This window comes from Hetaerina americana, unplaced genomic scaffold (genome assembly GCF_022747635.1).
Source record: "Hetaerina americana unplaced genomic scaffold, ioHetAmer1.1.p SCAF_10, whole genome shotgun sequence".
Taxonomy (NCBI): domain Eukaryota; kingdom Metazoa; phylum Arthropoda; class Insecta; order Odonata; family Calopterygidae; genus Hetaerina; species Hetaerina americana.
Window position 1 is genome coordinate 72,640,142 of NW_027286070.1, and position 21,754 is coordinate 72,661,895.

At 41.0% G+C, this 21,754-nt stretch overlaps 1 protein-coding gene across 1 annotated transcript in view; it reads left to right on the forward strand.

Annotated features, from left to right (window-relative positions):
• Window positions 1–21,754, forward strand: part of LOC139700366 (ATP-binding cassette sub-family G member 4-like) — a 164,408-nt gene that overhangs the window by 126,110 nt on the left and 16,544 nt on the right. Inside the window, exon 2 of the mRNA XM_071599006.1 lies at window positions 9,911–10,028. Within this exon, the coding sequence (XP_071455107.1) occupies window positions 9,911–10,028 (118 nt within the window). The remainder of the gene's footprint in view (window positions 1–9,910; window positions 10,029–21,754) is intronic.

Below are 21,754 nucleotides of genomic sequence, written 5' to 3' on the forward strand. Positions count from 1 at the left end.
TTTTCTTATACTTTAAAAAGACATGAGGGCAGAATATCCAGTAGCTCGAATTATTGCATTTTGAGTTAACGCGCAACATTCTCATTACGCTCGCACCTAAACACACACGGACACACGCACACATATGCATATATTACAATCCGGAACTCAAAAAGTAAAATTAGGGGATACATTTTCAAATGAGGCGAGCGTATTAGCAGGAGTTCCACAAGGCAGTGCTCTAGGGCCATTACTCTTCCTAATTTACGTAAATGATCTACCAAACAATTTACATTCCCAAATAAGACTCTTTGCTGATGACTGCATTATATACAGACGGAGAGAGCATGTAAATGACCACGCAATACTACAAAATGACATCGATCGCCTTGGTGACTGGGTTACAAATCATGATATGGGCATTAATATAAGTAAAAGTAAGCATATAAAATTTTCAAATAAAAAGAATGCAGAAAAGGATATCTACACCCTCTTTGGAGAAAGAATCCCATGTACTAGTCAATGCAAATATTTAGGCATTTATTTAACTAGGGATCTTGGGTGGGGAGTCCAAGTATATAATTTGACACGGAAGGCATTTAAAGTATTGCATTGGGTGATGAGAAATTTAAAAGGAAGTAGCATAGCCACAAAAGAAAAAGCATATAAGGCACTGGTTATCCCTATCCTAGAATACTCCTCCATAGTATGGGATCCATATGAGGTGGGACATATTAAAAAGATAGAAAAAGTTCAAAGAAAGGCAGCAAGATATGTACTCGGAAGGTACAAAAGAACAGATAGTGTCACGGATATGTTAGATGTACTGAAATGGGAGAGTTTGAAAAATAGAAGAAAAAGGAGCAGGTTAGGCGCGATTCATAGAATAGTTAAAAAGGACGAAGCGTGGGAAGATTTATGGCAAGGGATAGAAAAGCCTAACTTTAAGGGAAAAAACGACCATAGCCAAAAAATAAAAATAAGGACTCAAAAAACCAATAAGAAAAAATACTCTTTTTTAAATAGAACCATTATTGATTGGAACCAGCTGCCTGGAGGTTTGTTTGAGCCCTTTCCATCCAATTTTAGAAGTTTTAAGTTTAAATGTAAAGCAGCCACTGGGTAATAAACTTCACTGTAGTTTTGAAAATATTGTTTGTATGTGATGTGGACGGCATTTTGTATGTGATGTGGAAGTTTGTTTGTATGTGATATGGAAGTGTCATTATGTAAAAATATTTTGTCTCTTATCTGTTTTTATGTGTTCGTATGTAATTTTCGTTGTTAGTAGTTATCTTTGACCTAACCTGACCGTTGCCACCAGGAAATTTGCCTAATTGCAACGTAATTGGGTAAATAAATAAATAAAATTCCATCATAGTCAGAGAAACCTCAAAGCAAGTTTGGGAACCGCTGAATTATTCGGTGGATTCTTCTTCTGTTACAAATGTTGCTCTGTTCTTTCTTGTTACAGTTATATAATTACGAAACTCCAGGCGGGCACCTCTCTCCCGTGAAACTAACAAAGTTCTAATTTCGGACGCGCTCACCAAAGCATATCATGTGCGTCAGCGAGCTGTGAAGTGTGTCCGTCAGTCAGAATCTCCGTAACAATTTGCCAAATCATTGCCCTGCTCGAAAAGGTTTCTTTTGGATGATTGGTAGGGAAATCGGGGGGGGGGCGGAGGGGGGTGGTTCTCTTACTTTAATATTCTGCAGTTCGCATTGAAAAACTGAATAATTGGAGCGTGAAGAAATATCGAGGAAACTTACGCAACAGATTTCAATTAGAGAAAATCATTGATACATTCATTGATACAATCATTGATACATGTATCTGTTTGCCATTAATCTATAAAACCTAATGTAATTTCTATTAATTGTAACATGAAATAAAATTCACACTTGATTTTCATATAATTGTGTGGGTTTGATGGTCTCATATGACTGCCTTCATATCATTACTCAGTAATGCTTTGTATTTTTTGTTAGATCTTAGAAATTTTTCGAAAAATCTAGGATAACGGCGGAACAAGTGATTTGGTATCTGCTGGCTTGTTGTTGTGAGATTTTTCACGAGTTTTTTTTTTCCGTTGCCTCTAGAGATATTAAACCGCGACAATATATGCTTCACCCATTGATCTGGATGCAGCTTGAATATACTCCTGAAATTTTCGCGTTTCCACATTTTGTCAATAGATCAGGCACCTTCCAAATGTTTACTTTTCTGTCTATTTATTCTCCGCTGGCCCCCGATGCACAAGGAATGGAATGAATGACGTTTTAAAAAAATTCTTTTTTCTGAATTCTGGATTTTTTAATGATCCTGGAAAATCAGTCACATTAAGTTCATTTTTGATGCATTATCACCTCGTCTGTTTTTTTATCAATTACTGTGCCTAATTATCTCCCTCGGGTACGAATACCGGGTAGTTTTCCTCTCTCTTCCATCCTTAAGACTTCCTCGATCCATAATTATCTTTCTTTAAAGGAAATACCAGCTCACCTCAGCTGATGGAGACCTGACCCAAAATTGCCCACGCCGATTCTTTGTTCTTCATTTCTCGAATACATTTGTCGAACTAGCAAAGTTGTCGTCTTACGGTGGATGTGCCCGATGCAAACCCATATGTCTCGAGACCAAACCCTCCTCATTAACATTCACTTCCAAATAATAATCAATTCACCGCCATTAGGAGTGTGACCCCTAAGTATATAAATGAGGGAGAATAATGAATATACATTCGTTCGTCCGGAAAATAAGTGTACTGACTCCTGGGCTGGGCGCGCCGCTCCAGGCGCGCCCAGCACCGCTCTGACGGGCTGCGATTGGAGGGGGGTATGTTGGCAAGCGACGCTGAAAAAGGCAGTCGGCTCTGAGGTGTGGTGTAGTGAGGAGCTCTGTTAACGCGAACCTCCACGCTTCGACCCACGTCACGGAACGCGATGCCGAAGTTTTTGGAGCAGCGTTATTCCATCAAATTTGCGGTAAAGCTTGGGAAATCGTCTACCGAAACTGTCGGTATGATTAACCAGGCTTACGGGGAGTCAGCCATGTCCAGAAACATGATCTTTCGGTGGCACAAGATGTTCGTGGAGGGCAGAGAAGAGGTCGACGACGAGTCTTCAAGAGGTTCCCGATGATGCCTTCGCGGGAGCGTTCCAGGAATGGGAACGCCGCTGGAACAAGTGTATCGACTCACAAGGGTCCTATTTTGAGGAATATTAGCTTAAGATATGTAAAAGTGTAATAAATTTTTTTCCTGAGCTCAGTACACTTATTTTCCGGACGAACCCTGTACGTTTTCAAGTTTTCGAATAGTCCATAACCCAGAGCAAACGAGCAAATCATTGCCAATAACTACTGAGAAATCAATGCTCATTGCGATAAAATAGCGGTTTTATGCTTTTAAATATATAAAAGAACTTGCGTGCACGCACACACATCTTCGGCCCACTGATATTTATTTTCAGTTTTATCCAAAATAAATGCATCGTAGCAAGATATAAACTGCAAGGAAACTTTGAAGAAAAAAATCACATGAGGCCTTAATAGTCAAATGCAATTTTATGAAGAATTCCTAGTTTCGAAATGCCAAATTTGGATACGCAGAATTGTTGTGTATTTTTCATTTTGGTTAAAGATGAAAAGTAAGTGATATTTTACTTTTGGTTTCCATGGGTGTGGATTATCCCTGATAGCTGATTCCCCATTCAACTTCACCTTCGTCTCGAACGATAAGAACATCATTACAATGGGCTGTACAATTTGAAAGGTCTCTTTTCCTTCCTCTTCCTTGCTAATAGATGTCGCCCATGCCACGCCTCCTTAATTTCACCGCCGCGTATTTCATTGGGAATTCCACGTTTTCCGCTTCTGTCGACCGTCCTCAATCAACTCCCCCCCCCCTTTTTCCTTTTTGCCTAATACGCCGTGCGTACTCACCATCTATTTTTTTACTCTTCGGCTTTCGAACTCGTATTCCAAACGCCACTGATGAGCGCTTGACCTTCTTCAAGGCTACATTTCCACATCACGTTTTGACCAGTCATTTCTTGATCTCCCTCTCTCTCTCTCCATGGTATCCCACCTGTTTCCTCCTCATTTTTAATTAGCCTTGTTTTAGATTCAATGAAGTAACAGGAATATTACTTTTTCACCCTATTTGTTTAAACAAATAGGGTGAAATTGTATGTAGGTTTCTGATGAGGTAAATATACAGAGCCGGTGGAATAAAAATATATCTCTGTAAAGTATATTGGGTGACAAAGTTCGTAAGGAGAATAATTGCATCGCTAAAATAAGCCTTTGATAAAAATGGAGCAAATTAATGATCGTGTCACTGAGTGGTGATTTAAACAAGAGGTAACCGAAGAGACATTATTGGAAACTTGGCCTTTTTGGAAAGAGATGAAAATGAGAAAAGATTTGAGAAAAGATTAGAGAAAGATGAAGAGAGACGGAAGAGTGTTAGATCGGTTGCAAATAAAGATTGAGGTCGCGAGAAAAAGTTGGCGAAGACTGAAAAGGTAGTCGGAGGAAATGATAGTATAGTGCATGGCCGCGGGATGTTGAATGCTGTTGAAGAGGGAGAAATGCTGGGAAACGGGGAAGAGGGAAGAAGGGAATAAGTCTTCGGTCGGATGAAGAAGAGGGGATGCTTTGGGGTGCCGATTATTATCATTATTAAAACTCACATGTGCAGATAGACAATGTCAGGTGGCCCAGAAGTCCCTAGAATCAAAATCAAACTTGACTTGGAAAAATAACATGACACCTCAAATCCAATCCATATCACAAAAGATAAAAAATAAAATCAGTCAGTTAAAAAAGATAGATTCAAAAGGAAACATCACCAAAGACCAGTCTCTAACACAAAAGAAAATAAAATACCCATCTCCACAAGTCCACAAGGACTTCATCTACATCTACATAATACCCCGCAAGCCGCCACAAGGGCGTGTGGCGGGGGGTGTTAGGTCACCAGCCGTAAAAAGGAAAAATACCACATGCAAAAAAACAACACGGAAAATTACACCCACAGCAGCGCACACACTCATGCAAAAATCCCTTCCTCCAATACTCATCCAAACACATATACCGCAAAACAACTAAAAAACTGCACCCCGTGATGCAGCACGAAAGCCATCCTACAACACGGAAGCCAGGACACAACAAGCAAGAAATTGAAACATCACTACCACATGAAAATGCACCACAAAACGCTCTACCCCCCAAAGAGTCTGTAAAAGGCAGGGAATGCGACCCAACGTTGCAGGTAGAAGGAAATTCCCCCCGGGGAGAGGGACGAGGGACTGAAAGGGAAACTTAAAAACAAATGAACAGAACACGAATGAGGTCATGCGGAAATTCGGACTTGGTACAGTTTCCTTCACAAACCCACCAAAACCTACCCCTGCACTACAGATTTCATGTAATAAAATCTCCGAATTTCATCAGAAATAATAGAGTTCTTCCAAAAATTCGAAATTACGCAATTGTGTTGGAATTGAGGCGGTCAAGTCGTAAATCTTTTAAATGGTTGCGAATTAGCCGGTTTTAGCCTGATCAGAGCCATTACTTTTTTTTAAATAAAAATGATTATGAAACTCGATGAGTTAATCTATCATTGCCTCAAAGGCACCTTCATTAATATTTTCCTGATTTCTTTATGGATCATTGGAGCCAGCGGTGCCATAAATGTGGTCCGCGGGCCTTATACAACCCATTAAATATGTCCTTAAATATGGCTCACGAAAGGCCGTCAGGGGAAAGTATGATTAGAATTTGATTGTCTGGATTTCGAACAGAATGTTCAGTGGAGTGTATTTTAGGATATGTGAAAATTTAATAATATCTCTCATACAACAAGTACCCAGAAATCAATATTTTCTGAGCACAAGTCATGCCGATCCGCCACATCGATATTTTTTTAAAGCACCTGCGCACAAGACGCACCCGTGGCTCATCAAGTTTATAAAACACTGATTCATGCGATGAGGTTGATCATTTTACTTAACTTCTGTGTCTTAAGTGAAAATCGTCAAATATTTTAGCGAGAGAAAATAGGAAATTTTCTTTAGAAAGATCCTCGCAGCCTATGAGGATAGGACTTCTGGGATAACTCCTTCAGCTTTAGCCCGAGACATGTAGGCTCGTTAAAACCAATCGCTCGTTGAAGCTAACGTTGATGTCAACTTGGAAATTACAGACGAGTCCTATTTCATTGACAAATAAGATTTCACATTGCTGAATATGAACACTATAATAGTAATAACATCGCCCGTCAGTTCTTAAGCGGTTTACGGTCGATTTAAAACTTAACTAGCAACCATAAAACTTAGTTTTGGCCTTGAATGGTGGTTAACCTTCAGTTTAACGAGACGTTATAAAACCTGGCCTTTAAAGTTCCGTAGTAATTAACGTTACGACTCGACTGGCTACGCTGGGGCACGATAAACGCCAAACACTAATTGGAAAGCATAACCCGGCCCAAAGAGAGATGGGCGCGCCAAAATATATTGAATATCGCAGCAATTCCATATTTTTCGCAATAGGGAAACCCCTGAAGTTGTTGGCTCTTTAAAGCGAAATGCTAGGGTGAATCGTATTCATTTGTGACACGTCCAATGGCCAAAATAAAATGCGCGGGTTCTGGTCCCGCGTCGGGTGGAATGATTTCGCGGCGAGTTAGGAATGGCGCCCAGAATGAACCGGGTTTACATTAGTCGTAGCCCCTTCCTGCGTTTGAACGCTTCGCAGAAAACTGTCTACCATAAACGGAGGACTCTCTTGAAGTGCACGTTGCGTCGTCTGAGTTTCTGGTCCGTTAATTGTAAACATTAACGTTTCCTCGCGCGCAGAAGGATTTGAAATGCCTCCCGACGCAAGATTAAAACAAGTCATATCTCTCGGCCTGTGGTGCTTTTCCCTTTAGCTTCATCACCAATTGTGCGAATATTTCGGAGAGTGCAATGTCTTCCTGAGGACTCTCTCGTCCATTTCCTTTTAATCCAGAGGGTCAGGCGTTAAAGTCTCCTTTTTTTCGACACCAGATGCCACTGCTTCAAAACTACCTCCCCAGTTCTCCGGAGATAGAGAAAAATGTTTGGCCACTTTCTTACCGACAGCGGGTCATCTCACCTGCCCACTGACCCACTGGTAGGCAAGTGGGCTCCATTGCCCTCACAGCAATTAGCTCGTGGGTGAGGTGGCGGTGTGGTATATATCGTATCGTAGTTGTGTTCGATGAATCTCTTCCCCACAAAGAAGTCGTACTCATCGGAACACTACGTAGGCATGTGAATGGAATGGTAGAACACTGGGCGTTAATTTTATGATTTTGCACTTAATTTTTCAGAGCGGTTATTTGGTGCTTAATCTCGTGGTAATCTATGATTATTAAAGGGACGATAATGTAACCCTTGTCAATTCGGATATCTATTTCGTCTGATGAAGAAAGTTACCAATGATTATCAGATAAACTCGTTCCTTATTAATTGATTGTTTTACAAACTTAAATTTTAAACAATTGCTTCCAAAGTGAGTTCATGTACAGAATAGTTAATTATGAGCTATTGTTTTCATTCTTAAATTAAATCGAGTTCATGTGAAAGCCGTATAGGATTTAGATTTTGTTGAATTGATTTCAGGCTACTCCATTCTGAATGAATTCTTATGTTTTAGTTCTTATATCTACATTTTACTAGGAGTGCACCATTGTCTTAGATTTAAATTATTGTTGAATACATTATTGTATTACTATTCAGTCTGATAGCTTTGAATTCCAATTGTAATTTGCCGTAGCATAGAGTAGAAAAGATTTTACGCTTTTTAAATGTGGGTATGCCGAAAAAGGTGAAATGGGTAGAAAGCAAAACAGACGAGGAAGGGTTAGGCATGGTTGGTGAGGAGAGAGGGTTGTTGGCAGAAATTAAAATGAGGTAGGAAAGACGGATGCAGAGCGTTTTGATTGGCAAAGGACTGTGACATAGAAGGAAGAACGTTAAGTAATCGAGGAAGGGATGGGAATAGGATAGGCATGTTGTACCCAATGAACGGTGGTAGGGTGTATGTTGATTTAAAGAATGGTTTGTTGTAGTGTGGGGTTTTAGGGCGTGTCTCGTTAAGCGACGCTTTAAAATATATCGTTGTGCCGTTGTATATGGGTCAAGTGCCTTCTGATTGGTCCGTAGAACGTTAATCACCTTTTCGCCTCCTGATTGGTTGCACTTTTCCCTCGGATACATTTCCTTATCTGTTTCCGCGTGTTGCTTAGTTAGCCATCGAATACCTTTTGCAAATATTGCTTCATAAACGAATATCAGTGGTCTCTTTCGTCAGTAGGTCCGAATAACCATGCGACTGACAAATAACTTTGCATTGTCGCATATAGTTGCAAAACTATTCGAGCCCTTTCCTAACAGAGTGCATACTTTTAAGAAAAGATGTAAGGAACATATGTAATAATTCGTTAGATGTGTGGTGTGAAATTATATGTAGCAGCTTATTTTTTTTAATGTATATTTTTTTTCTTCCTAATTGATTGGTGTTAATGAGATGGGGATTTTCTTGTTTTGCGAAAGAGGTTTGTGTTTGGAAGTTTCCTCTAAGTGTACTTCTGTTTAATGACTCATTTCACCTATTATCTTTTGTGATTACTTGGGACTTATGTACCACCTCACACTGTCTATCTGCACTCGTGGATTTTAATAATAATAATAATAATAACGGAATGGTCAGGGCCTATTTTCTACGCGCTGCTTGCACGACAAACATCACAATAAAATAGATTATTTTGGCTGACAGATAATTTGTTGCCGATCAGTTTAAATTATATATCTTTGGCTTATCAAAAATATAGTCCACATTATTTCCTTGATGGTTTTACCCCGTGATATTTTTGAAATTGCATTCAGGGTTTAGCAAGATCTTGAAATAAAAATCATGTAATTAAATAACCAAAGATACTTTTTCTCCATGTTTGTATAAGGTTTGTGCGCATAGCAAAGGTGTTTTAAGGTGTGGTTGTGGAGGTAGATGAAAAAACGTGGAATAGGAGAAAAGAAGGAGAAAGCCCTTGGTGTGGTGGGGGAAGGGAGGTGGGGGATTATTGGCGGGGATCCAAAGGAGAGGGGGATGCAGAGCATTTGGATTGGCGATGGGGTGTTGAAATGCGTGAGAGAGGGGAGGAACGCTGGGCAAGCGAGGAAGGGGGCGGGACAAGGGTGTTGGGCGGAATGAAGGGAGGAAGCCTGCGGAGAGCGGTTTACTGTGGTGTCGGATGTCAGGTTGCGCTTTTTTTGGAAGAGACAAAGAAATTATTAGCGCCTCTATCTTTAAAAACCTAATTTAAACGGTAGAATACCAAAGACAATGCCAATCAATGGCGATATGATTTGAGAGCGTGTAGGTTTTCAATACTGTGATCTATTGAAGTCGCCCTTGTTGGCTCTTCCTCGGCTATTTGCGAATTGGCCGTCGTGCTTAGAAAACGTGCACCTCCTGCGAGCGTTCCTACAACGAATGCAAACGGAACGGGCGGAAATGACGCAAACTACCTCATCTACGTACTACTATTGTATCAGCGAATCACAGCGTTCTCGCCTGAAGCATTTGATAAGAATGATCACCCGGTAGTCTTCCCCCTCATCCCTCTACATCTACATAACACCCCGCAAGCCGCCGCAAGGGCGTGTGGTGGGAGGTGTTAGGCCACCACCCGTAAAAAAAGAATAAAACCACATGCAAAAATCAGCATATTCATGCACAACCGACACCCAAAGAGATCACCTAAACCCGTAAAGTTGGCTGCACTCACATTTAAGAGTTATGGCACTGTATTCAATATCTCCACAATCACTATTGCTTCTTCTATCTTGCCAAAGGAAAACATTTTTTATCCTTAATTTCTTACTTTCTGCGTTGCAGGTAAAAAATTGTTGCTGAAGAATCTGAACGGTCGTTTCCAGAGTGGCGAATTGACGGCCATAATGGGTCCTTCCGGCGCGGGGAAGACCACCCTTCTTAATGTGCTTACTGGATTCAGGTAATTGGTATGGGGTGCTGCCACCGCATTGCGTGTTTCTCGGAGGTAGGTGTCATATACAGGGCTCCTCGCCGAAATGACGGAGAATCGCACCTTAATGTGATCATTATTGGTGATACATTAGCAATGTTTAAACCAATGTTGACCGGCGTCAGCATTGTTATAATCTTTTTGGTCCATCGCGGGGAAATGAATTTTTGAGAAGAAAGCATTTCCCGCTCGTGAAGAGTCTGTACCTTAGCATTGCTGCAATAGCGAATTGGTCTCAGATTTAATCCTTCCTCCTTAAAATAGCCATTCGAGACATTCATTGGCATCATCATTACTTTGCGTAGATATCAGTGCAGTTAATGCTTAACATTCGAAATTGACAGTGTAAAAAGAGGCTAGGCCTTGCAGCGGCAAAATATGGCCCTATTTGCTGCTGCAAAACACTCACTCGTTCTCCAACACTTCCTGTGCCCTTTTTATGAACTGCACCCTTGGAAAATCCCTTTTTATTTCTTCCCTTAGACCTTCCCCTTCATTATATTCACAACTAAGTCATTTTTGTGTTCGTACATTGTCCTAGTATATATATATATATATATTTTTTCCTTTGTTTGCATTTTTCATAAGTACCACTTATAATTAATGTTCTTTATAAACTCCTCATTTGTTTTACATTCTAACCGACGTATCTTCATTTTCCTCCGCCTGGTCCAGATTTCCACTGCTTTCAACAACCGTTCTCTGTCTCTCTTCCTCCGGATCCAACTCCCACACTCACGGACTAATGGAAATTTCCGGATGAAGGTTTTCACCAAATTTTTAACGCTCAGCTCGTATTTGCGCAAAGGGAATATTTTTTAAATATTTCTCCTGCATTGAATCAGTCGATTGGGTTCCTTGTGATTTGACATTTTTCGTGTGTTTTATATAGTATGAATGTTTCGTGTGTTTTATCGAATTCTGTTTGCTCCTCAAAAATATACCTACATCCTCAACTTAGAGAGAGATAGAGATTTCGTGTTTGAATGTGTGTGTATATATATATATATATATATATATATATATATATATATATATATATATATATATATATATCCTCCCTTTCACCCTTCCTCTGCTCAGTCTGCAGAGGAAATCGGTGCGCTGTACAGCAAAGTTAAATCTTTATCGGGAAGTAAGAAAGGGAGATCAACGATAGCAGTTAGAGATAAGGCAGGTAAGGTAATAGTTGACACAGGAAAGATCCAAGAGAGATGGAAGGAATATATACAAGAACTGTATAGTAAAGAACTTAGACCAACAAAGTTAGACATTGAAAAGGAACATGACGTAGAGGAAGATAGCGTAGGTCCAGGCATACTCGACAACGAGATAGAAAGGGCATTAAGGGAGATGAAACTAAATAAGGCTGTTGGGGTGGATAACATTCCCGTGGAATTTTTAAAATGCTTAGGAAAATGTGGGAGGAAGAGGCTATATGGGCTGATCCGTAGTATTTATGAGGAGGGAATCTGGCCGGAAGACGTGGTGAGATCAGTTTTAGTTCCTATTCCGAAAAAGGTAAAGGCCACGTCATGTGAGGATTACAGGACAATTAGTTTGATATCCCACGCAGCTTAAGTTGTTCTCAGGATCATAAACAAAAGGATAGAGAGTAGGGCAAATGATTACTTAGGGGATGATCAGTTTGGGTTTAGGAAGGGGAGAGGTACGCGTGATGCCATTGCAGTAATGAGATTACTAAACGAGAGGAATATAGAATACAACCAGGAGGTATTTGCATGTTTCGTAGATTCCGAAAAAGCGTTTGATAGAGTGAATTGGGAAAAACTAATGAGTATTCTGCAGAAAATAGGAATAGATTGGAGGGAAAGGAGGCTAATCCGCAACCTGTACATGTCTCAGACTGCTCAGGTGCCGCTGGGAAACGGGGAGTCCGGATGGGCAGTGTTAGGAAGAGGTGTAAGGCAGGGTTGCCCATTATCACCGTTGCTGTTCCACTTTTATGCTGAGGAAATTATTAAAGAGGCATGGGAAGAACTGGAGGTAAGAATGAAAGTTGGCGGGGAATTCGTAAAATCAGTTAGGTTTGCTGTTGACCAAGCTTTAGTTTCTCAGTCAGCCAAGGGGCCGCAAGCATTGCTGAGTGAATTGGAAATTCAGTGCGACAGGTATGGGAAGAGAATCAATATTAATAAAACAACGGTTATGCGATTTTCTAGAAAAAAAAGGCTAAGCTAACATTAAAATAGGAGGGCAAAAACTAGATCAGGTAGAACAGTTTACGTATATCGGAAGTGTTTTGGACCAACACGGTCAAAGTAGTAGGGATGTAAGGAGAAGAATTGCGCTAGGCAAAGAGGCTTTCACAAGGAGGAGGGAGTTGATGACGGGTACGTTGAGTAAGGACGTTAAGAAAAGACTCGCAAAAACTTTGATATGGGGCGTAGCCATGTACGGGGCGGAAACGTGGTCATTGAAGCAGGAGGATAGACGTAGACTGGAGGCTTTTGAAATGTGGGTGTGGAGAAGAATGGAGAATGTGAAATGGACAGAGAAGAAAACAAACGAGGAAGTACTTGGTATGGTGGGCGAAGAGAGGGGTTTGTTGGGAGAAATCCTATGGAGGCAGGGAAAGTGGATGAAGGGCGTGTTGATCGGTAGTGGGATGTTGAAGACTGTGATAGAGGGTAGAATGTTGGGCAAAAGAGGAAAGGGAAGGAACAGGATAGGGATGTTGGACGGGATGTGGGAAAAGCTAGGGAGAGCTCAGCTAGAAAAAACTCACGCAGGAAAACACCCACGAAGAGAAGGGGGGGTGTGAAAAGCCTGCGGAAACCCAATGAATTAGAATATAGATACATATACATTGTATCAATCATTTTTAAAATGGTATACATATTATTAAGTTACTGAAATTGAAATGAAGAAATTAATTATGTTGACAACACATTAGGATAATGGGAAACATAACATTAACTACAAATAATGATACAAAATTCTACTGCTTGAGATGACAAAAGAAAAAGTGGAAACAGTGATCTGCGTAGGGGCTGAGTGAAATGAGGGGGGTATGCTGGTTATGCGTTGTGGCTGAGGAAAATGAACTTGTGAAGTTCTCTCTTAAATATTGCTGCGGATGGAGAGTCTCTGATGCCATCTGGGAGTTAGTTCCACTGACGGCATGCTCTACGAGTAGATGAGGCTAGAACATTAGATTAATGGTGTCTAGTATTATTTACTTCATGCTGGCCTCGATCCAAGGCCTGCATCCTATGGAATTCACACCATGTGCAACGGAGGCGAACTCCTTTCCATGGTTTGCTTGAGACTTGCGATGAAACGGGTAGTGACCGAAAAGGCCCTCAACTTGGGTCAAACTAAGGGTCTCCAGAGTCATTCGAATTTGAACGCGAGGTCAGTTGCACAAGTCCCCACGATTAGGCTACCACGCTCCGATGAACCTAAAGGCGTAACGTCAAATCCAAAATAAAGGTCATTTTTTCCAACAGTAGGGATAAAGCTGAACTGCACAAAAATGTTAAAGGGTCTTTTGCCCTTACAAATCACCAATAATCGAGAGATCTCGGAAGTTTTCGCTAGACCGAATCGACAGAGAGTAACGTTTCCATTTGAGTTTCGTTGATGGGTATTGACCTGGGTGCGCCTTAACCCACAATATACCCTCGAGGTGTCCCAAGGACTTCACAGAGCTCCCTTGACGTCTCTGGTATCTTTCAACCCCCCCCCCACTACCAATATATCTCACCGCTACTGGCTTTACTCTGGTCCGGAGTCGTCATCGGATTTTGAAGTCCACCCGAAATCTACAGTATTCCCATGTGGCCCTGAAAATGCAACTTTTTGCATCACTAATGCGAGGGGCAATGATGCTTTTCCCAGCGCTACATGGAAGTACTTGTGTGAAAACAGAAGAGAACCACATCCCCATCAAGAGCATTGACTGTGGCGATGTAATAGGCCGTTCCGTGCGCTTGCCTCGGACCGAGTGTAACTCCTTATAAGCACAATACCATTTATAAATGGAACAAGGACTTCTTGTCAGTTCGCTCAGTTTCATGGAAAATCCATCGGCAAATTATCAGATTAAAATGTGCGGTCCATTTCTCGTCTTGACATTGTAAGCCGCGCGTGAGCGGAAATTGGTTTCATTCATTCAGACAAGTCTTCCATTCTCTCTTTCTGGTCTCGACATCGATCTTACCTCGATTGTGTCCGTCGGTAATAAGAAATGACCGTGATTGGACTGCGTCACCTTTCACATCATGCGATTCATTCAAATGCGAATTCCGGTCAACGCCGTTATATATGTCGTTCCTTTCGGAAAAACGACGTCGAAAAGTCTCTGATAGACTGTTTTTATGTGAAGGTCATAAAACAGGAAATGGGATGCCATCTTTACAGCAAAGGTTGACGACCTTAATTCGTTTACTAAACAAGTGACTCTCTATTCATTGCGGCCAGTTTGGTGAAAACCAAATGATCTATTTCATTGGTGTGCATCCATATCCTCTGTCATACGCTATGTACTCAAAGACAATTGGGCCATTAAAATAGGGTGCCTGGGAGGGGATTTAAATGGCGTAATTGGATTAGATGGGCTGGCATTTAACATAAAACTTCCGAGGAAAGATAATTTCAGGACTCGTTCTCTTCTTATTATCCATATAGTTTTCTCGTGATGATTATTCCCAAACTTGTTCGCACTTTAAACCTAACTAAAGGCTTGTAACTGGCTATTTAACGGTGGAATTTCATAAATTGTGCTATCATTTGTTGGTTTTAAAATATGTAAACTTTGTATTCCGTTCGAAGATAAAATGAATAAATGAGAATTTCTAAGTGGATTTGGCAAAATATTGTTCTCCTGTCTCTTAATGATGTGATGTCATATCATTCAGATAGACTCAGCCTACCCACGTTAATTATTTTGCTAGTGAAATGTTCTTTCATACTTGATTTCATGAAGTAATTTCGTTCAAACATGTAAATATTGTCGGTCGATGGTGGGCTACCTGTTCTGTAGATTTCTCATCGTCAAATCAGTGTCTGCTTACCTCGGAGCATCGTCTTATTTTTCATGAATGTCCAAAGAAATACAAAGGTACAGGTATACCGTTGCCCTCACTATCTCTGCATGAGTCCATGACCTACGTGAATAAGTAGATAAATCGAATGATATAAAGAAGTCATTCGGTTTTTTTAGTAAAGATAATGAAAAGAATACCATCAGTCTGTAGATAAAATCATGATTAAACAATGGAAGCTGGGTGCAAAGAGTAAAAATGGGACCATATCATAAAATGGATATCGAAAGCCCCAAAAGAAACGATAACAATTTAAAATGGGATAAGGACAGGGAAACCGTGGATTATGGACGAGATGATTAGAAGGATGGACCAGAGAAGGGATTGGAAGAATTATGCCGAGGAAGGGTGATAGCAGTGCGCTGTGAAGGAAGGTGAAAATCACTGTCAGGAAGTAAGATAGGAAAGTCGTTGCAAGCAATCAAAAATGAACCAAGAAAAATATTATTTGAACCTGGAGAGACGCAAGAAAGACAAAGGAAATACATTATTTCACCTGCATATAGAAGAACTGTACGGTAAAGAATTTAGACCAACCAAGTTAGACATAGAAAAGGAACATGACGAAGAGGAAGATAACTTAGGTTCATGCATACTCGACGAAGAGATAGAAAGGACATCAAGGGAGATGAAAGTAAATATGGTCGTGAAGGTGGATAACATCCCTACGGAACTGCTTAAATGCTTAGGAAAATGTGGGAGGAAGAGGTTATAAGGGCTGATTCGTAGTATTTTTGAGGGAGGAATCTGACCGAAACACTTTGTGAGATCAGTTTTAGTTCCTATTCCGAAAAATGTAAAGGCTACATATTGTGTGGACTACAGGACGATAAGTTTGATATCCCACGCAGCTAAAGTTGTTCTCAGGATTATAAACAAAAGGATAGAGAGTCGGGCAAATGATTACTTAGGGGATGATCAGTTTGGGTTGAGGAAGGGGAGAGGTACGCGTGATGCCATTGTAGTAATGAGATTATTAATCGAGAGGAATATAGAATACAACAAGGAGGTATTTGCATGTTTCGTAGATTTCGAAAAAGCGTTTGATAGAGTGAATTGGGAAAAACTAATGAGTATATTGCAGAAAATAGGAGTGGATTGGCGGAATAGGAAGCATATACGTAACCTGTGCATGTCACAGACAGCTCATATGCGAGTGGTGGATGGAGAGTGAGGCATGAGCAGTGTGAAGAACGGGAGTGAGTCAGGGATGCTCGTTGTCACCTGCTCATATTAAATTCACATGCAAAGGAAATGGATAGATATTGCATTCAGTGAAGAAAAATGACAGGCGTAGATTGGCGGCTTGTGAAATGTGAGAGAGGAGAAGCTTGGAGAAGATGAAATGGACTGAAAAGAAAACAAATGTGGAAGTGCTAGGAATGTTGGGGGAGGAGTGGGGATTGTTGGGAGAAATCATGAGGAGGCAGGAAAGGTGGCTGCGGAGCATTCTGATTGGTGGTGGGATTTTGAATACTCTGATGGAAGGGAGAAGGTAAGCCAAACGAGGAAGGGGCAGCTATAGGATGTTAGACGGAATGAAGGGAGGCAGGAAGTAAGGGAATTTGAAGACAGGCTTATTTCTAGTGCTATACGTCAGATATTGTTATGTAAGACGAGTCAAGTATCGTTTTAAAGTTGAGTAGCACGCATCCACACAAAACCTACCTTAACCGGTAGAATACCAAATGAAAATAGTGCGATATTGTCGGATTTGGAGAACGATTTGGTGTTATGAGGCCGACCGACGAACATGTATGTAGATGCTTTAAGCTCCGCTTATTCAGTGAACTCCATGAAATTTAATTCAATTGTTGAATTCATACAGGTAATTTTTATGGTAATAGATTTTTCCAATACATTTTGAGATTTTGAGATTAATACCTTATTTTTTCGCTTGTAGGAAGCAGAGTAGCAAAACGAAACGAATGAGAAATTATCCTCACTTGCAATCATTTCCTTCCCTTTCCAGGTATATCATTTTCTGCAAACGCCTATTCTTGGTCACACCTTGGCTTGGTCAGAATTAGTGATAGTCCATCTAAATTGAATGGAAGCTTTGAAAATCAATGGTGGGTACTGTCTGTTTTTAACCTCTCTCTTACCGACGCCCTTCATTTCGTTTCCGCCAAAATTCATCTGATGTTCTTACTATTTATCAGTTTCATTTCTGGTCTCATAGGCATTGGAATAAGGAAGAGAATCTCAGCTGCTATCCATTGGCTGCACAGCGGCCTTTGGCATCTATAGTCGGCATTTGGCTCGAATTTTCCTCGATACGCATGAGAGTTATGATCGATAGCAAAGTAGCGAAAAACATGTATATAATACCCCGCAAGCCATCGCAAGGACGTGTGGCCTGGGGTGGTAGGCCACCAGCCAGTCTGCATACATTCCCTCTATATCCTCATGCACCCCGCGATCCACCCCAAAAGCGCGTGGAGAGAGGGTGACCGAGCACCAGCCATGCAACATGCCTACGCACTATATTACGAGTGTTACGTAATCCGCAGCTGTTCCTATGCCTACACAAAGAGGACATAAAAATACGCTAAAAGAGGGCAGGCATACTTGCAATTCAGACGCTTATTACCGAGTTAGTATTCTACGCATTCCGGACGGACAATTCACAAATATAATAGGCTTTAAATATATACTCCACCTGGCTCAAGGGCGCATGGCGCGGAGGCATTAGGACGCCAGACTTGGAGAGTGTTTTGCGGGAATTTAATCTTTTATACCCATATTTTCGACAGCGTGTACCTATTATTTTCTCAGGTGTTCCCCCTCTTTATGGTTCTCGCGAATTGTGAACGAGAAAAACGAATACTTGAGTCTATCAGTTCGACAATCTAACTCTCTAATTTTGTGACAATTGTCGGTTCAGCCAATGTATTTAGGGCGCCTAATTATATCTCCAGTGTCGGATGCAAAACCACACGCTTTATATATTTGTAATAAGTTTAACCTAGCCCTGCGTCTTCGCATATCTAAAGGTTCCCACACCAGATTATGTATTAAATGTGTGATGCTTTTGGTCCTTAGGTACGAGTTTTTCACAAACCTAGCGGCCTTTCCCTGTGCCCTATTCAAATTAATATTTTTTTAAATGGATCCAAAACGTTCGCCGCACACTCAATGCGAGGCCTTCGCATGCCCAACATTCTCCCTTCTGTCACGGGCTTCTGTCCACCCCTCACTCTCAATCCACCAACTTCTCTGCCCTTTTCGAACTTCCTTGAGTTTTTTCCTCTCTTCTCCCGAAGACCTCACCGTTGTTATTCCTTAATCCAGCATAATGCCTCCATTTTTCTGCATACCCTCATCTCAATAGTCTCCACTGTCTACGCTCATCCTCTTATTGCATCAAATACTAGGTTTCACAAATTCCAAAGAAACTGCGGGAGATACCGCAACAGTAACTTTTTAACGGAGTCATCCGCTAATGTGCCTTTCAATGCAACAATTTCAGAGTGTAAAAATCATTCGCCTTGACTGGGATTCGAACCCAAATCCCTCAATATCCGGTCGAGTGCTTTAGCCACTTAAGCTACCGCGCAGTTTCTTTGGAATTTGTCAAAGGATAAACACCATAAGTGTTTAAAAGTTGGCTTTAACCTCGTGGACTGTGGCGCCTCGCGCACGAATACGAATGCCAGTGACATTGTATGCACGGCATTTCGTCACAACATCTAGTTCCTTTAAAAGCCCCAAATTTTCAGAGTTTAAGAAGACGCCTCGGTAGCTTAAGTGGCTAAAGCACTCGACCGGATATTGAGGGATTTGGGTTCGAATCCCAGTCAAGGCGAATGATTTTTACACTCTGAAATTGTTGCATTGACTAGGTTTCACATCCATATAGCGATACCCGTCTTCCTAATCTTTTCTTAGCCCCTTTAGTTGGCATACCTATCGTAAATTCCCTTCTTCTCGAATTCCAAAGAAACTGCGGGAGATGCCGAAACAGTAACTTTTAACGGAGTCATCCACTGATGTGCATTTCAATGCATCTCGTAAATTCCGCCTTCGCCAGCGCCATTCATCTCCACTTGTCCCATTCATCTCCTGCATTTTCCTTTTCAATTCCGTCCGCATACGTGAACTACTTTACCTGCTCCAGAATATTCCCTGCTATTTTAATGTCTGACGAAACAGCCATATATTTTGGAAACTTATTGCCTTGGCTCTCTTGTGGTTGATCTTATTCACACACGTATCGCATTGCTCCTATGAAACACTCAACCATAACCACAGTACTACGAATCTAGTGGAAAAATATGAGAATGCCCAGTAAGTATTGCAGAAAAACCGAGAATTTCGGGGAAACTATGTATCGTGTTTTTTTTACATCTGTGTTTGGCCACACGACATAGAAAGAGTCATTTGGACAATGTTCTAGTAGAACAACATTACCAGCGAAAAAACCTGATGCGTCATTTGAAGTCTTTTAAAGGGCGACCAGATACCGAGGGGAGTTTTTTTATGGTTGATCACTGACCTGCCTTCACCTCGCGAAGGCCGCGCGGCATTGAGACTGCGTGCTTTCAATTTGAAAAGAAAACGAAAGTGTAAACATTAGCTTACTCTCGTGCCCTATGTGGGGACCTCTCTCTCTCTCGATACAGTCCCACAAAGGCAATGCATGCGCTCAAGGTCAAATTAATTACTACCGGTGAAATCGTCAACGTTGAGTGTCCATGTTTCCGCGTCCCAGGTCTCTCTCATCGGGTGTCCCAAGTTCCTTAGAGTCTTAAAATTGACGCCATTCGCCGAGTTGTTTATTCGTTTTAAAATACGTAAGTGTGCGTCGCGGCCGTTAAAGACAAGGGATCGAGGATTAGCATTCCCACGTCCCCTAGATCGCATGATATTTGGGGATCCCTTTGGAAAAATATCACGCGTTTCTGTTTCATTTTCACAGGCAGGGTTCGTGAGGATCATGTCTCTTGCTTCAAGGGATGTTTTCGTGGTTGATCAAGAATTTCTTGTACATTTTAATTCCTATTTTCCCCTGGGAATCCACATTCTTGAAATTCTTAGAATTCCCGATTGTCGCAGAGTGGAGGAAAACATGAATTTACAGATTGTTAACTTCGATTGTGTAAATGATAGAGGGATACCAACGTATCAAGATGAGGAATGCGTATTTGGAGACTCAGGAACAGAGGAGTGCATAAGAAACAGTGGGTCTATTAATGTGAAAGAGGTGATCTAAGTTTGAGAGAGTCTAGGGCAACATGGAAGACTAAAGGAAAAAGCTTAAACCCTTAACGGCTTTTTTCACCGTGCGTTCTCCGAAAAGAAATTGCGGGAAGAATGTGAAATGCAAAGAGTGTATGTTTTCTCATAGATCAAAAATTGGATTGCCTGTTGACCAAAAATTGGATAATTATTAAATGGTTTATCAAAAAATATTCTTAGAAGTAGTTTTCATATCGCATGCTAGAGTTATTAAACTTCTTTTGCTGATATACAAAGCGAACGGTAACAACTACAATATAATGGGTAGAGTTGAACTCTACCCATTATATTCTTTTGCTGGCATTAAAATATTAAAAGCACAGAATATATTTCCGTATTCCCCCGCACTTTTATTTCAGTTGCATCGATACTCTTGGCGGTGAGAATTCTAATGTGATGCCAACAACCTCGGCTGGTATCGTCTTTACGGTCGGCAATCAGTACCAGGGTCGCGAGGGAAAAAATTGAATGTCATTCCCTCCTGCTATCTGCTTGACGGGTTAATGAAGGAGTAGCATGTTTGCAGTCATACGCGATCATTTGAATTGCCAGCAGAGGCAATGCGGCAGATTTGCGAGGTCTGGGGGCTCCCCTTGGAATGGTATTATATCACGACTCTAGATTTTTTAGGCGATACTTTTCGTTCGAATCATCGTGTGCGCAAGTCGATCTTATGTCGATCTTAACCGAGACAGCGGATACTCCCTCAGTAACGCGTGGAAACCCATTTTGAGGAACATCAAGCAAAACAAGAGGCGGAAAGCGTCCGACCAATCAGACGTGACCTAACCTCCCGACCAAACTATATAAGGCGGCCAAATACCCGAGCACCGACATGCCCTGAAGACGATGGACGACTCGGCCATCGAAACGTCGGCAACCCTACGAACGTGGACCCGGTGGGAGACCCGAATAATCTTGGAAAACGATCTTATGTCCATTCAAAAAACCGTTTCGCATTTGTAGTCTTTTCCAAATCATTCCCAAGCACTTATTCGTAGAAATCCACCGTACGTTCACTCTCGATCTCAAGTTGCCTTGGGGTGGATTTCGTCTTTGTTTCAATAACACGCCTTGATTAGAGACGCCTGCAATGAATATTACTAATCTAATAATATAATTAATCTTTGGACCATCCACTTATTCAGCTCTACAATTCAAAACTTTTAGATTGATTAATTGAAATAATTAGTGATGCATGACTTTAAATTCTTCGTTTAGTACTATGAATTCTCTGGACGAAAAATATAATTGGTCCATTTCAATAAAGATGAATGAAGTTTCCCTTATCCATTATTATATTGATGTTGTTTTATTGTTGTCCTGCAGGAAAAATGGAACCAATTGTACTATCATAATCATGAGTTTGTATTTTAACTTTGACTT